Source organism: Ciona robusta, chromosome 6 (genome assembly GCF_009617815.1).
Source record: "Ciona robusta chromosome 6, ASM961781v2".
Classification (NCBI taxonomy): Eukaryota; Metazoa; Chordata; class Ascidiacea; order Phlebobranchia; family Cionidae; genus Ciona; species Ciona robusta.
The window spans coordinates 2,846,228-2,862,668 of NC_143240.1; the positions used below are offsets into that span (position 1 = coordinate 2,846,228).

The following is a 16,441-nucleotide window of genomic DNA, read 5'->3' on the forward strand; positions in this document are numbered from 1 at the left end:
TGTGGAAGCTGTGGTTCAGATTTTAGAACATCTTTTGTCTAGATCAGAGGATACGGGTTCAAGCTAAGAAAGCTTGACACTGAATGAATGAATGTAACTTACTTTATCCTCGCGTGACCTGAAAACGACAGTCGTTATCTCACGGGTTTAACACCTCGTGCCAGCTTACGAGTTACCATGTATGTTACTTTGTGGGTGATTATTTTTTTTTGTTTTTTTTTTTATGTATGGCTGATAATTTAGACAACCCATTAGTGACTGGGTTGGAGCAATTGCCGTTAAGTGTCTTGCCCAAGGACACTTACGCCCACAATGGTAGCAGCGTCGAGCCTTGAACCCGTGGGTTACCTCTGGGTTACAGGCCCGTGCGATAACCACTATACCACAGCGCCGTACACTGCTTTCATTATGGGGATCGAAATTAAATACATTGTTGTAGCACCTTACAAAGTTACACATGTATTAACTTATAAGCTGGCATGAGGTTGAGGTATATGAAACAGAACACTCGTGCTATAACGACTGTTGTTGCCCTGCCACAGGCGGATTTTCTCTGCCAAATATACAGAAGGCACTGAATTAAAACCTTTTTAATATAACTGTGAGACAGAACACACAAACTAGTTTCTGCAGGTATAAACCACTGCATCAGCATTTACATATATTTAATATGTTAGTGTGTGCAGCAGGACCAGAGCAAATATAAACCACCAAAAGCAAACGGTTACAGTTTGAAAAGAAAGTATATCAAAAGAAATTGAAATGCACTCTTTTGGTCGAAAAAAGGGTTAGGCTTTTGCTAAAATTGTGCCGTTTTTTTTACAAAATATTAAAACTTGCGTACCAAAACATTTAAAAGTGCACAAAATGGGAATTCACAATGCAGAGAAGCACGCATAAACCAAGTTTTATAAAATATTGGAATTGAAAATTTATGGAGCCAGCGGTATTTACAAATGATGACTAAGCGTTATTCACTGCTGTTATGACATCAGCACAAATGAGAGGTAATGAAAATGGGCCAATGAAATAGCTACGATAATAAAAAAATATTAAAAATACGGATTATTCTTTTTGATCTTTTAAAAAACCTAAATAAATTTTGTTACAGTACCAGAAAAATAACAATAATTAGCGAAATATTATTTCCTTAACCTAAATTTAAAGTGAATTGAAAAGTGGTAGAATTAAACGAATGTTGGAAAAATCAAAATGGTTTTACCGTGGCCACAAAATTATTTACAATGATCTAATAATACTAGAAAACGCTCAACTGGAATGATGTGCTTAAATAGTGTGCTATCAAATTAGGTGCATAAACATTATTCTCAAAAAATTCCACTTTTTTGTAGTGATTATAAGCAGCTATTGAAGATTAAACACTGCTTAAAATGGCTTTAATTGTAAATGGGCAGATTAAATGTAGTTAGAAAATATGTGTGCGACCTAAAGTCATGTGTTAGGTTAGATTAAGTGTTAAAATATAACTTAGAATGAAATGGGTTTAACAAAGTGAAAGTTTATTTAATTGATTTCAGTTTAAGCACCTATAATGCAATGCAGGCAATTAAAATTTGTTCTTAAATGACTAGCACTTGTCTTATATTAGGTGAGTGACTTTTTTCACAAGTCCAAATCAGTCATGTTTTTCAGTAAACAATAGCTTGTTAAAATTAGGGGAGTGAAAAAAAAAAACGAGTGTAATTCTTGGAAAACAGCGATAAAACATACCAACCTAATTTTAATGTAAACTGTGCTTGAAGAATATACATCAAGATTTATATAAATAATATCAGTTAAAGCAATGGTTATAGGTTGTGCTGGGAAAATTTGGGTTAGCACGGTCGTATTTGTGAGGCACTCAGCACCAAAGTTAAAATGGTAACGATTTATTTATATTTATTATATTGAAACATTAGGGTTACTGCTGTGATGTGTACGTTTCGCTCGAAGGGAGTCCTTGCCATGTTTGTGGCGCCTGCCGCTGTCACCGTTGTTGTGCCGCGCCGGTGACGCCTTGGGTGAAGGGGGAAGATGGGTTGGGTTGCTTCGTGAAACAGAAATCACTTCCCCAGATCTGTTAAGCTGGGGTGAAGGGTTAGGGGACCTTTTCGGGGGGCGGGGGAAATCAGAGCTTTTTGTCGAGCGGTCTGAAGCTCTCCCTTTTTCAGATAAATCTTTTACGACGTCTGTGTCTTCGTCTTCCTCGGATTCGAAGACCTGTGCTGCCATCTGGTGGATACCTAGGCGTTCGTGTGAGCGGGAACGAGTTGAACCCATCGTGTTTTTCATGCTTGCTGGTTTGACGGTGATAATGAGGTTGGAGCTGTTAGCTACCATCATGTCGGTTACCTACAGTTTATTGTAGCTTGTTAAGTTTATTAAGCGGAGGATATTATTTTGGTATGTACTGTTCTATGTGGGTGAGGTGCTGCAGCGGGACACACCATGAGACTTGAGATTTACAGAGCCACAAGAAAAAATAAATGAATGTAACTGGTTTATTCTTGCATGGCCGGAAACCGACAGTTGTTATAACATGAGTGTTTTGTTTCATACTCCTCATGCTCGCTTACAAATCACCCTGTATGTAGCTGTGTGGTAAACCATACCTGATCAAGAGATTTTCCTCCAACTTCTATCCCATTTACTTCCAATACTTCATCATTAACAGCAAGTAATCCAGTCATTTCAGCTAAACCTCCTTGAACAAGCCGTGATATAAATATTCCAGGCACTTTTTCAAGGCCATTATCAGACATTCGTAAGCTTACACCATCTCTAATAAAGAAACCTGAGAATGAAAGCAGATTTAATGAGAATCTGGTGCTTCGAATGGGGCTCACAGCTGTACAAGTACACACAGTATATCAATCTAATAGAAAGTTTCGTATTTCAATGTTTTTCTCACTCTTTAAAACAGTTTTTGCATTATTAATAGCTAGAGGGAGATTGGTTTGTTCTGTTAAGTGTTAATGTCAAAGTATTAGAAAAAGAATGTCATTAAACAATGTCAAAGAATTGGAAAACTTTATATTAAACAGTTTCCCACTCTTTTAAACAGTACAAATAACAGTTAAAGAGAGCTTGGTTTGTTCAGTTAAAAGCAGGTAACATGATAGTATATCAAAGCCTAGCATGGGTCTATTCCTGAGAGAATTGCCCAATAAGTTAGGTTATTTAATTTCCATATATATACGACCTTCTAACATTCTGATTACACAACTTTTGTACAATTTAGAGGTTATAGGTCAATGGCTGTGACTTTATATTACTTAAGTCCTTAAGTGTATGCTGCAAATATTTCTATTTTTGAAGCAAGTAAAATGCGGAAGGGGTGTTACATACATGTGAATGTGACTTACAATTACTTAAGACTTAAGGAGGATTGTACTTACCCAGAGGTTTATTTATTCCATGATTATGAAGTCTGACCCTTCTTAAAGTTTCTGGGAGTATATCTACGTCAATTATGGCAGAAACTGGTCGAAAATCTTCCGGAAAACTAATCTTTGGGATCGTTTTCTTTCCTTTTCTGCGCCGAACGGTTGACTGACCAAATCCATTCATAACATTTAGATTATCTAAAGAAAAAAAGATAACTGTGAGGCCTGTAAAAAATTTCTTTGCGTACATTTAAAGGTTATATTATATCAAAAGAACGTCAAAACCATTACAGAATGCTATAATATTTAAATATGACCACACAATAAAACTCTTTTAATACAGCAGTAAATACTTTATATATTTTTATTAAAAGATAGAATTATAGCATTTCACAATTAGATAAGATTCAAAGGTAACAGAATACAAAAGCGAAAGTAAATATTTGAAAACTAAATTTACCTTTTCTATGAACATACACTCTCATTAAGCTGTTGTAGCAAGATTTCTTTGCTTTTGCAAAATTTTCGTCATTATTTATTGGAAGTAGATCTCCATGTTGTGGGTCAGTGTAAGTTATTACAAACTGTAGGTGTGTAAGGTGATGTAAGGACTCCAAACGATGGAATAAATCCTCAAACCCATCTCGTTCTAAGTCGATTGGGAATCTTCGAAACTCTGCTTGATACTGTGTGGAAAATGTTGGTTATTTTGATGTTATAATCGTGAAGAACATAACGAATGTTATTTATCTCTTTAAATACAGTAACGGAGATCAGATTAATTAGGACGGCGATAGGAAAATGAAAATGCAGAAAATAAAAGTAGTTAAAAAACACTCAGGTAAACTGGTGCATAGGCCTAGTAGTGAAATCATATTAATTAAAACAGAAAAAGACGGCAATTAACAGCAGAACGAAAATGGTTAAAAAATGCTATAGGGAACTGTCATAGTAGTGACTTACTTTACTCTTGACTTGCAATAAACCCCCACCATGTATTGGTGAAGATCCTCTAGAACCCAATGATAACTTATCCATATTTTTGTTTTTATTTTACTTTTATACAGTCTATACAGGCAAATATGCTACCCCCCAAAACTTATAATAAGAAATCTAAAACTGAAATGTAATATAAATAAAACATTTGCCGTTTTTCTGTACTATTTAGTGTTTAATAAGCTAAAACCTATACAATTAAATGTACACTGTAGTAACCACCAAAAAAAAGAAAACGAACAAACCTAAAACTGAAACGTAGTATAAGGTAAATAGTTGCTGTTTTCTTGTTTATATACAGTTTTATAAGCTGAAACCTAATTAAATGTAACTTTTTTCAAATGTACTCCTGTGTAATGTACTGGCAACTCCCAAGTTAGTACTTCAAGTTTTAATCTAGGCCATAAACAGTCTGGCGTTTTCGACTGTAATATTTCTTAACCAGTAGCGCAAATACCTTCTAGGTATTCTTTACTCTAAAGAAGCAAAAATAATGATAAATTGCTGTTATATTTAGGTGGTTATGTGTTATTTTATAGGAAACACCCCGTTTAAATTATAAACAATTTAGAATGCTTTACGATCTCTATAAGCGTTTTTTTGTTTGGTGACGTCACGTGGACTATAAACACCAATTGCTCAGAATATTTGCGTCAGTCAGTCGTAGTTGTTAAGTTGTAGAGTGGTCTATGTACTTTTTGTTCATTGTTTCGAAAAACGCTTACGTTTTAATACAGTTAACTTTACATTAATACGTTTAAAATTTTGGTATTCGTTTACTGTTTACGTTATCTTTATTGTTTTTTTGACAGCTGCATTATTTTTTGGAACGTTAATAAATAAAATATGAAGATATACGTTGCTATTGCATTTATTTCTTTGGTTGGTTGTGTGTCCGCGCAGTGTAACATTCCACCACAATATTGGTGCGATTCTTTGTCCGTTGCTCAAAAATGCGGCGTTGAATCTGCTTGCCGTGAGTTTCTAAACGCAGAAGCCGCAGAGCCTGTTAACATAGAGTTATACTTCGAATCCTTATGCCCTGGGTGCCGCCAGTTTATCACAACGCAGCTCTATCCAACTTGGATGAGCCTCAAAGAGTCTGGAATAATGGCAGCTTCAATGGTGCCTTATGGAAATGCAAAAGAGGTTCAGCTCTCCAGTGGTTTGTGGAATTACACTTGCCAACATGGAGCAGAGGAGTGTGTAGGTAACCTGATAGAAAATTGCATAATTCATTACTCAGAAGATAAATTCGACACATATTTCCCCATTCTATACTGCATGGAAGATGCCTCCGATCCAATAAAGGCAGCAGAAATGTGCGTAAAAAAATCTGACTTAGACTGGGACCAAATCCATACATGCTCCAAAGGCGAACAGGGCAATCACTTAATGCATAAATCAGCCATGAAAACAGAAGCCCTGGACCCAGCACATAAGTATGTCCCATGGATTGTAGCCAATGGAAAACACACCGAAGGCATGCAGCAGGAGGCACAGGGAAATCTTTTGAAATTTGTATGTGATACCTATACCGGTGCAAAGCCTAAGGAATGTCAATCAGGCATCAAATTCAAGCAGATTGTATCTTTCCGTGAAATGTAATCATTTATTTTCATGCAGAATTTCCACCAATATAATTTTCTATTCAATTTGACTAAAATTTTCTATTACTATAGCTTCAAAATTTTGTAAATTTTTCCACTGTTTATTAAATTACTTTAACTTTACAAATATTTTATTTTTTCCACTGATCTATTTTTTGAATTCTGTTACGTGAAGGCAGCACTATCTAGCACTTACATATTGTCAATTTAAAAAAGAGCTTTTATTTAATTAAATTACATAAAATAATTGCCCAACTTACAAAATTTCTTGGCAGGTCGTTGATAAAAACATTCTGATTTATATAAAATTATTATTGATATGTCCGTAAAATGTGTTGTTACCAAAAATTATAACATTAAATGATGTATATGATTAAATTCAATCTATACCGAGTCCCTATTGCAATTGTTTGCAGCAATCGCATGCATTAAAGTTTTATTTGCAGAATTGCTTAAATTTATTTACATAAACTGTAGTTGCACCGTATCATGTGCTTTTTGATCTCGTGCTACTCATTTGTATTGTGCTATGCAAACAATATATGTTGATTTGGCAATACTTTTAAAGGGAACTATATAACATGCATGTTAATAGCTACAATACAGCTTATCTCAAATTTCTGTAACTACTAATTACTCTATGCATTCCAAATTGTAGCAAATATTATTTTTCAGAACAGGCTTTTTTCATTGTGTTTAACAAATTCTTCATAACAAATATAAAGTATCACCTTACTTATGCAGTATTTATGAATTCATACTGTAAATTTATGTCAATTACATAACAATCTTCTTTAAAATTCTCAAAATTATAAATTCCATGCATTACCCTAGCGTTTTCTTCTTACAGATTAGTCAGGTAGTATGTATGACAGTATGAGGTAATGGGCCAGCTATGGCCTAAATCTTAGGCCCCATGACGTGCCACGCTGCAAGACCTTACCCACGTAAAATAGAACAGACAGTGGGGTCTCTGTAAGAAGTATAAATACTGGGTTCGAGTCTTACTGAGGTAATTAAATGTGTGAGGTGAATAAGTTCACGTTTATGCGAGCACAACACTTACTTTGTTCGGTGATTAAATATAACTTGTTTTATCCTCGCATGGTGGGGCAGTCACAGTCGTTATAACAAAGGTGTTGTGTTTCCCGCCTACGAGTTACCATGTATGTAACTTTGTAACATGTATGTAACTTTGTAGGTGATTTTTTTTCCCAAATAGTAATTTGCGCAATGATACAGCCATAAGCCTTGAACCCATAACCTCTATATTCCTCGGGAAATTTAGCTAGGATACCCTATGAACTTGCCGCCATATACTGTCAAATAGCATAAACATACAAACACGTAAATTGCGCGCAAGTCACAAGTATACAAAAAAAACATTTCTTATTTATACCATACACAACAAAAACGCGCTATGCAACACAAAACATTGTAAACATTTGATCACCTAAACTAGTTTTATAACATTAAATACTCTGGTAAATCGTAATCAAACAATTTATAGTCCATTTCGTATTTCTTGTGCAGTCGTTTTAAAGTCGTCGGATCTAAAGTTTTAACCCAGTGCGTCGCATTTGCAAGTGAGTTCTTCATACTACCGTTACTACTGTAGCCTGCTTGAAACGAAACATTCCGTGGTGCTCCAATAAGATTTAGCATGTACCTGTGGGAAATGTATATTGTAAAGGCCTGTATCTCCTGTAGTTGAGGTTCTACAGGGAGACACACGCTATATAGTGCCTGAGATTTAGACCAGGGTTGGCCCAAATGTCGTGGAGATACTGTATTATAATTCTGTGAATGTTCTGTGTTTGATACCAAATGGGACAAGAAAAGATATTTAAAAGGTGTCCCGTCTTTCCCCACCATACTATACAAGTTTTAATATAGCACACGGATAATTTTAGTTTAAAATACCTGGAATCTTCAGTTATTGACTCAAGCTTGCAAATCACGTCATATTCAATCTGGCAAGGTTGACAGGCATCGTTATAAACAGACCAGTGCCCCTCGAACGGACTTTTAGCTTTGTGTTGGTATAGTACATGTTGTATAAAAGCATCAAAAGTTACGTTTTTAGGCATGTCGTCTCGGGATCTCCACGGTGCTAAGGCGGTGTTATTCTTGCGAGAGTCTGAGAGTTTTGAATGGTTACTATTTGGCGCGGTAGAAAAGTGGTTAGCGGGCCTACCTCTTTTTTCGATGCTCGATGCTGCTATATTATGAGCGTGTGTATGCCTGGCCACACACTCAATAGCAATATAAACACAGCAAAAGTACCGTTAGGTGTCTTGTCCAAAGACGAACACGCCCACAGTGGTATAGCTGCATCGAGCTGAAGGCGTCCGCGCTACCCACTGCGCCACGGCACCGGAAAAATCTTAAATTACAAATCCTATATTTCAAATATATTTAAAGTTTCATTCTTGATTACCTGATCCCCCTTGATAATTTTCAACCTTCGATGTAAAAGCTGAAACGAGTCGCACTAAAGGTTCCCTTACAGTTATAGTTTTGATAAAACCTTTCATTTGGTTGGCGTCTTGATATTTAAGAAGAGAAAGAGCTTCTGCACCATGAAAGCCACTAAGCCGCTATGTAATAAGAAACGTTAGATTAAATCACTCTGTATTTTAAGCTGAGACTATACCTATATACAGGTCTATAGGTGCAAAAAATACACGCAAACAGACTGCATTATAGCTGGTCTTACTCTTAACGTGATGACACGCCGAAGGATCCGAGATTTAGGGCACGGTTAGCTTATTACTTATATACTGACTTTTGATGCGTATATGTCAAGCTGCGCCGACTATTGAACAGGCGACATACTCGTTTCAAAATGCCGCTTTTACTTACAACAGCTGGGTTAATTTTCGATAACTCTTTAATGTCGTTTTCCCCGAGTAATTGCGACACTAGCTTGGCCAGATTGGTGGATCCAGCTTTTTGAACCCTGCAGTTAATCCAGTTGTAACTTTGAACTGTCATCATTGATTGTGGTTGAAACGGAACCCTTTCCAACCCTAAAGTATAGTAGCCATGAGGTATATAAGATGGATATAACGTTATATAGCACATAATACCCATATTACCCAATCTCATTTAAAACATTTAACTACGGTCTATGAGAGTCGTAGGGATACAGTTTTATATTTATTAGAATGATCTTTATTTACTACCAAGTGGGACGAGGAAATATAGACTATATCAACAACGCTCTTTGTTAGTCGCCAGGCTACGGCAGCAAAACGACAACGAAACAGTTAAATAAGTTACCTAATTCTACGCACGCCTGTTTTAGTTTTGCTTTTCGTTGCTGCATTCGCAACTTCATTCTTTCCATGAAAGCTCTCTCTGTTTCGAACACCAGGTTTCTGTCCTGGAGCAAAATCGTATCTTGTTAATATGCTTACGCGGGTACGTTGGGAAAGAACATACATATATACTGCTTTTAAACGGCAATTGCTTCAGCCTAGTGGTTCCTCATAATGTTTTTTCATTCCTCCAAAAACAATCGCCCACAAAGTAACTTTGGCTACTTGGTAACCGGTAAACGATCACAAGGTGTATGAAACAGAACACCCGTGTTATAACGACTGTCGTTGCCTCACCAAGCAAGAATAAATAAGTTACTTTATCATTTATTCATTTATACAAGATTAAACTACCATGTAATTCGTACTTACATTACACATTTTACTAACACTTTAATTTACCTTTTTGCGTAGCAAGTCTACTACTTCGTTATTAACTGTTTCATATCCCAGTTGTGAAATACCGAGATACAACACACCCGAAACGGTTAGTGTAAATATTAATACACTATGCTTTATAAAACCTGACATTTTCTAGGCTATTTACTCTACAACAGTAACTATACGCAGTAGTCTATTTATAATACAAAACGTCCTTTGCACAACTTATCCTTTCGCGTGTCCGCACAGTTCTAAAATGTATTATATTCCGTTGATACTTTCTAAATAGAATATACCAACCCAGAAAACGCTTGGAATATACATTTGAGGTCTAACTACATATCAGTGCCGTTTAATTGCTAATGGATTTGATTGCACGTTTAGAACGTTAATAGCGTGCGATTTACATCACGGTACTGCATTATACTGCTAAACTGTCTTTATATACGCCGCTTTCACATATAAATACGAATAAAGTAGTACATTTTGGTTTTATAATATAAAACGTTTTAAAGTCCCCAAATTTAGCGAGTTTTGTCTACTACGGTACTTTCCCATCAGTGTAAAACAAAATTTCACACGTTTATGGAAAAATGTTTTTAAAGTTTAATTTAAGAATGTCTTTTTCATATTTTGGGCTTATTAAACGTAGTTTTCATATATGTTTTAAATTTACCAAAAAAACAAAATGCTTATCTACAGTATATATCATGGCGGATTATAAAACGCGTTCTCAAGACACTGGCAAATCAAATCGTATTGCTTTGATAAAAAAGTCTGGCGGAAATCAGCTGTTTAAAAATGGAAAATACGATGCAGCCATTATAAAGTACACAGAAGGATTATTATATGCAAAACCTAACACAATAGAGAATGGTACAGACAGGAATTTTAAAGGTAAATTTATTAAAGTTGATTTGTTCTGTTTAAAGTTTAATTACTTCTTAGACATTTAGGATTTACTGTTTATGAAAAATTAAAGAAAAAAACACCTAAATAATAAATATATACCTGGAAATTACCAACAAAGTTACATACATGGTAACCCATAGGGGGCACGAGGTGTACGAAGAAGAAAACTTGTGTTATAACGACTGTCGTTGCCCCGGCACGCTGGAAAAAAACAAGTTAGATTCATGCATACATACACCATTCTTTCTTATAATAAAATATATAATGAAACATAATTTATATATATAATTATGTTTATTTTTTTCTGCAGATTCCATGATAGTTACGTTGTATTCTAATCGCTCTGCATGTTGGTTTCATTTAAAGAAATATGAATACTGTGTATGTGATATTCAGAGAGCATTTTTTCATGGTGGATGTAATACTAATATGTAAGTATTTCTAATCCAATCCTATTCTGTATAATATACGTAGAGTTGCACAGATCTTATGAACGCCGTATACAAGCAGCCTGGGTGTTGGGATAATAGACCAAATCTTGACTTAATTCCCGTTCCTCAACAAGGACTTCACCAACATATAACTGAATTTTATTCTATACTGTTCTACTTATGTATCAAAAGTCATTTAAATTTAATTAATTCCTTTGTATTTATAGTTATTCAAAACTTGTTTCAAGACTAGCATGGTCATATTGGTACATTGGTGACTTCTCTAAATGCGAATCAACTTTGGCCAGGTGGAAAGATGGAATGGGTCATGAGTTGCAAGACAAGGTATAATTGTACCTCCTGCTCAATGTCGAGATATTGTCCATTTATGCACCTCATGCTCGCTGTTGAGATATTTTGTATTTATACACTTAATGCTCACTGTCCAGTTATAACATGGGTGTCTTCTTCTACACAGTTAAAAGAAGTAAATAGAAACAAAGAAACAAAATTTGAATGGAGAGAATATATTGTAAGGAGAAAAGAAAAGAAAAAAGGTAAAAAATATTTATTATTGTTTGAGTCTCTTAACCATGAATTTTTTTCCTTTTTTTGTAAACTAGCTGGCAACACTGTTTTGTGTAAAATATCCTGTCAACACTGTAAAAACTCTTACAACACAGGTTCAAATCTGAACAATGAAAACAAATCAGTAAGAAATCTCTCCGCTAAAGTTAAGATGAACATAACTCCCCAGAAAGGCAAGTAACTTGTTTTGTAAATTATATGCCTTGATTATCCTTAATTAGTCTAGTGCATTGCAAGTTTTTATGGTAGGGTAAGATGGTCCATGTTTTCACTATATTTTCTTGTCCCATTTCGGTAGTAAACAAAGAATATTCACAGAATTATAAAACCGTATCCTTGCGGCTCTAAAACACTGTTGTTAATTGTTAAAAACAGGATAAGTATGTATGAGATATTATGTGCTAACAGTATCCATCTTACCTCACAGTGCTATAATAATTTTGCCCTAAAATTATTTACTTTTTAACAGGTCGTCATTACATTACCACATCCAACACGGAAACCAATGAGTGCCTTTTAGAGGAAGTTGCTTATTTAGGAGTTTTAAATCCGGAATTTTTTTCCACACATTGCAGTTACTGTTTAACAGTAAGTATAGAAATGACATAAAAGTAGTTTTTTATAGTTGATACCTCGGTTTTAAGCCTAGTATAGCTTTTATCCTGCCGTTTGGTGTCCAAATAAACATGCAGAGCCAAGGTACATTGCAATTTGTAATATTAATCAATGTGGTTCCTTACGTTTAACAATTGTACGTTATACCTGCATTTTACCAAAGTCTCCCCAGATTTTGGTAATAATTAAAAAACAGACACGATTGGCTATACTACCTTTAATGCAATATTTTTTGTATCAAGCAGTTTATATTTTTTCCACAGCCTTGTAAATCAAGTGGGATACCATGTCTGGGTTGTTCATGCACTATATATTGTGATGAACAATGCAGAATATCAGCATGGAAGATTTATCATTGGATGGAATGTTCAGTAATTCCTATGCTTGCTATAGTGAGTTTTACTGTTAACCTGTTACTAATAAACATATGAAACAAAACCTGCCAAAGTTGATTGAATTTATCTTGCTTTATCTCGCATGGCTTTAAAGCGACATTCATTATAAAACCGGGAACACTCGTGTTATAACGACTGTTGTTATGAATAATTAAGTTACATTCATTTATTTAAATATTTTTTAAGGTTTTTATCATTTTACAGAAGTGTATGGAATTACGTGTTGCCGTTCGTGCATTACTAACCGGTGCGTATGAGCTTGGGGAAACTCCCCAACATGATACAACTCATACCTGTACTTCTATAGCAAAGCATATTTATCAATCTAGAAACAGTTGTGCAGGTAAAAGTTATTGGACAAAATGTTGTAGTTCATGAAGTTATGAAAATTTGTGGGTGATTTTTTTCCTTTATGGCTGATAATTTGAACTCTTTTGTGACCACTGTTTTTAAGTGACTTGCCCAGTAACACATAAGCCTATAATGATAGTTTGTATAGTAAATTACTTTTATTGCAGATTGTTCTGAACCAGTAGGCACAGACCCCAAAGATGGTGTTTATAAATGTGATTACTGGAGTATTTTCTGTCTTAAAACGTCATCTTGTGTAGAAAAAAACAGTGATTTTAAAAATGACTGTTCTTGGTTTTGTATGTTAGTTTCAACAATAAGATCTGAGGTTTTTGGTGAAGAAGAAAATACAGCCAAAGATGATGTTGCCTCTTTAAAAGAACTCTTACAGGAAATATTTAATAGTCTAAACCTGAAGTATTTATGCGAAAATCCAAATTTTGACATGGACTTTTTCAGAAATCGCATTAAAACTATTTCTGAAATGAAATCACTTTCAAAAATATCAAATGTCACGACAAAAATCGAACCTGGTACGTAATTTCTCTATTATTGTATTTTGAAAATATTCAGAAATTTTTTTTAGGCCAACTTACTTCCATGGGTGAGGTGATAGAATATTTATTACACCGGCATTATTTACAAGTTCCAATTAATGGACAAAGCATATCTTTTGTCACTGAAGAACTGTGTGGTAAGTATATGTATGGCTATGTTATCAGTGTGTGAATCTTACATTTATGAATTATATCTTATGTATAACTTATATATTTAAAAAGCTGTCATTGTTTCAGTATATTTATATTGTCTATGTGTGTGTATAGGCACCAAACTTAGGGTAGCAAGGCAGATGGGCTAGATTTGTTTTACAACAACGCATGTCTAATTATTCCTCCCTCTTAGAATTTTAAATATATTTAGCTGCTTTTTGCCACATTAATCAATGAGGTTCTCTGGGTTTGACAAATATGAGTGTAAATGTATTTTAATAATGTCACCCCAGATTTTACCCTGCTGTTAGGTGTCTATATAAACAAGCAGAACCAAAGTATATTGCATTCACCACAATAATCAATGAGGTTCCCTATGTTTAATAACTATGGCTATGGGTGTTAATGTATTTTAACAATGTCGGAAATATATAATTCATTTCAAATAACATCACTTTTACGTTTCTATACAAACAGGCAGAATATATATTGTATTCGCAACATTATTCAATGAGGTTTCCAATGTTTGGCGAGTATGAGTAATCGTATGATGTTTTTCAGATAATGTAACTGTCACTAGGAGAGACATTGTTGCTTCTGCTTTCTTCCCAACTATGAGTATGATGAATCATAGTTGCGATTGTAACACAGATGCTCTGTTTAATGGTAGCACTGTGACTGTGAGTATTTGTGTCGGTTGTGTTATAACTGGACAGTAAGCATGAGGTGTATGAATACACCGTGTGTCTACTGTCCGATGTATAAAAAGACACCCATGTTATAACTAGACACTTCTCATATGGTGTATGAACACACCACGTATGCCTCACAAGTAATAACTTTAATAATTTCCAGTTTAGGTCAAACCAGTTTATTCCGGTTGGAACCGAAATCACACATTGTTATGGACCATCTGTATTCCATGCCTCATTTGAAGAAAGACAGAAAACTCTCAAGGAAAATTATTCTTTTGATTGTGATTGTACACCATGTGCCATGCACAAATCAGGTAACTAATAGTGTTTAGAATGTTTTGGCAACACTATTTTAGTTTTTAAGATGTAACACTGTTAAAGATACCATTTTTACACTTTTTAATCGGCAACACTTTTTTAATAACAAATTTAAACAGACAACACTGCTATTGGAACACCACATTTTTTTAATTGGCAACACCTTTTAAAAACAACCTTTTCAGGCAACACTGATAAGGAGGCTCTTCATACACAACTAAGAGCAATGAAATGTAAACACTGTTGTGGGCCTGTGGAATTAATTAATAAAGAAAGCTCAGTTTTGGGCAAATGCATTGATATGGCTTGTCAGAAGACTGAAGACTACACGAAAGAAAAAGATACTTGTATTATGTTAAAGGTAAATGAATAAATGAATGTGTTATAACATAGGTGTTTTGTTTCATACACCTTGTGTACAATTACGAATTACCATGCAAGTAACTTTATGGGTAACTTTTTTTTAAACAATTTCTTGTTTTTAATGTAAACCCAACACCCCATTCACATAACATATAAACGTGGGGTGGAATTACTTTTCTTTATATTTAATTTAGAAACGAATGGACAGAACCCTATTGCAAGAATCAAAAGGTGAAATAACAATAAAAGCAGCCGTTAAAAATTTGGAAGAAATTTCAACATTACTTGAAAATGTGGTTTACAAAAACAATTTTACTCGTGCAAAAGTTTGGGACAAGTTAGCTTTTTTATTGTGGTGAGTGGTTTGAAAATAGTGTGTCTAACAATTTAGGTTATAAACTTAACAGTGAGCTTGAGGTGTATGAATACACCATGTATGTCTGGTGTGTAAGAAGACACCCATGTTATAACTCGACAGTTAACATTATGCTAAAGACCATATCTTTTCTAACAAACAAAAATTTGATTTTACAGCAAAATCCAGGACTGGAAAATACGATGCAGCCATTATAAAGTACACAGAAGGATTATTATATGCAAAACCTAACACAATAGCGAATGGTACAGACAGGAACTTTGAAGGTAAATTTATTAAAGTTGATTTGTTCTGTTTAAAGTTTAATTACTTCTTAGACATTTAGGATTTACTGTTTATGAAAAATTAAAGAAAAAAACACCTAAATAATAAATATATACCTGGAAATTACCAACAAAGTTACATACATGGTAACCCATAGGGGGCACGAGGTGCACGAAGAAGAAAACTTGTGTTATAATGACTGTCGTTGCCCCGGTGTCGCGGAAATCTGGTTCCCCGGAAATCTGTCCCGTGTCTGCGCATGCGCAGTAGCCGATGGGAAACAGATTTCCGGGGAACCAGATTTCCGAGACACCGGCACGCTGGAAAAAACAAGTTAGATTCATTCATACATACACCATTCTTTCTTATAATAAAAAAATATATAATGGAACATAATTTATATATATAATTATGTTTATTTTTTTCTGCAGATTCCATGATAGTTACGTTGTATTCAAATCGCTCTGCATGTTGGTTTCATTTAAAGGAATATGAATACTGTGTATGTGATATTCAAAGAGCATTTTTTCATGGTGGATGTAATACTAATATGTAAGTATTTCTAATCCAATCCTATTCTGTATAATATACGTAGAGTTGCACAGATCTTATGAACGCCGTATACAAGCAGCCTGGGTGTTGGGATAATAGACCAAATCTTGACTTAATTCCCGTTCCTCAACAAGGACTTCACCAACATATAACTGAATTTTATTCTATACTGTTC

General features: G+C 34.6%; 4 protein-coding genes across 8 annotated transcripts; 2 read left to right on the forward strand and 2 right to left on the reverse strand.

The window, feature by feature from the left end:
• Positions 1-238: 238 nt before the first annotated feature.
• Positions 239-4,530, reverse strand: LOC149734937 (partitioning defective protein 6-like). The gene is made up of 5 exons (XM_089880288.1): positions 4,350-4,530; positions 3,847-4,072; positions 3,399-3,584; positions 2,613-2,794; positions 239-2,352 (listed from the first exon to the last, which is right to left on the reverse strand). The coding sequence occupies exons 1-5, from the start codon at positions 4,422-4,424 to the stop codon at positions 1,903-1,905; spliced, it is 1,119 nt and encodes a 372-aa protein (XP_089736414.1). The 5' UTR covers positions 4,425-4,530; the 3' UTR covers positions 239-1,902.
• Positions 4,531-5,040: 510 nt separating this feature from the next.
• On the forward strand, positions 5,041-6,820 carry LOC149734938 (gamma-interferon-inducible lysosomal thiol reductase-like). Its single transcript, XM_089880313.1, has one exon. It carries the CDS (start codon positions 5,229-5,231, stop codon positions 5,988-5,990), a length of 762 nt encoding a protein of 253 aa, XP_089736439.1. The 5' UTR covers positions 5,041-5,228; the 3' UTR covers positions 5,991-6,820.
• A 35-nt stretch (positions 6,821-6,855) lies between these two features.
• On the forward strand, positions 6,856-16,266 carry LOC149734939 (protein-lysine N-methyltransferase SMYD4-like). 4 transcript variants are annotated; one of them, XM_089880252.1, is made up of 18 exons: positions 6,937-7,004; positions 9,730-9,802; positions 10,399-10,593; positions 10,919-11,039; positions 11,267-11,384; positions 11,518-11,596; positions 11,723-11,800; positions 12,097-12,215; positions 12,506-12,634; positions 12,842-12,980; positions 13,156-13,521; positions 13,575-13,682; positions 14,260-14,378; positions 14,554-14,707; positions 14,897-15,072; positions 15,269-15,429; positions 15,609-15,716; positions 16,146-16,266. In XM_089880252.1, exons 3-17 carry the CDS (start codon positions 10,407-10,409, stop codon positions 15,679-15,681), a joined length of 2,127 nt encoding a protein of 708 aa, XP_089736378.1. In that variant the 5' UTR covers positions 6,937-7,004; positions 9,730-9,802; positions 10,399-10,406; the 3' UTR covers positions 15,682-15,716; positions 16,146-16,266. The 4 variants fall into 4 exon arrangements, with proteins under 4 accessions (XP_089736380.1, XP_089736378.1, XP_089736381.1 ...); XM_089880253.1 differs by having other exon boundaries at positions 6,947-7,004; positions 9,733-9,802; XM_089880255.1 differs by lacking the exon at positions 13,156-13,521.
• LOC149734940 (carbohydrate sulfotransferase 11-like) lies at positions 7,290-10,009 on the reverse strand. 2 transcript variants are annotated; one of them, XM_089880289.1, is made up of 6 exons: positions 9,718-10,009; positions 9,278-9,380; positions 8,858-9,024; positions 8,433-8,592; positions 7,916-8,132; positions 7,290-7,661 (listed from the first exon to the last, which is right to left on the reverse strand). In XM_089880289.1, exons 1-6 carry the CDS (start codon positions 9,844-9,846, stop codon positions 7,457-7,459), a joined length of 981 nt encoding a protein of 326 aa, XP_089736415.1. In that variant the 5' UTR covers positions 9,847-10,009; the 3' UTR covers positions 7,290-7,456. The 2 variants fall into 2 exon arrangements, with proteins under 2 accessions (XP_089736415.1, XP_089736416.1); XM_089880290.1 differs by lacking the exon at positions 9,718-10,009 and adding an exon at positions 9,440-9,581.
• Positions 16,267-16,441: the final 175 nt, after the last annotated feature.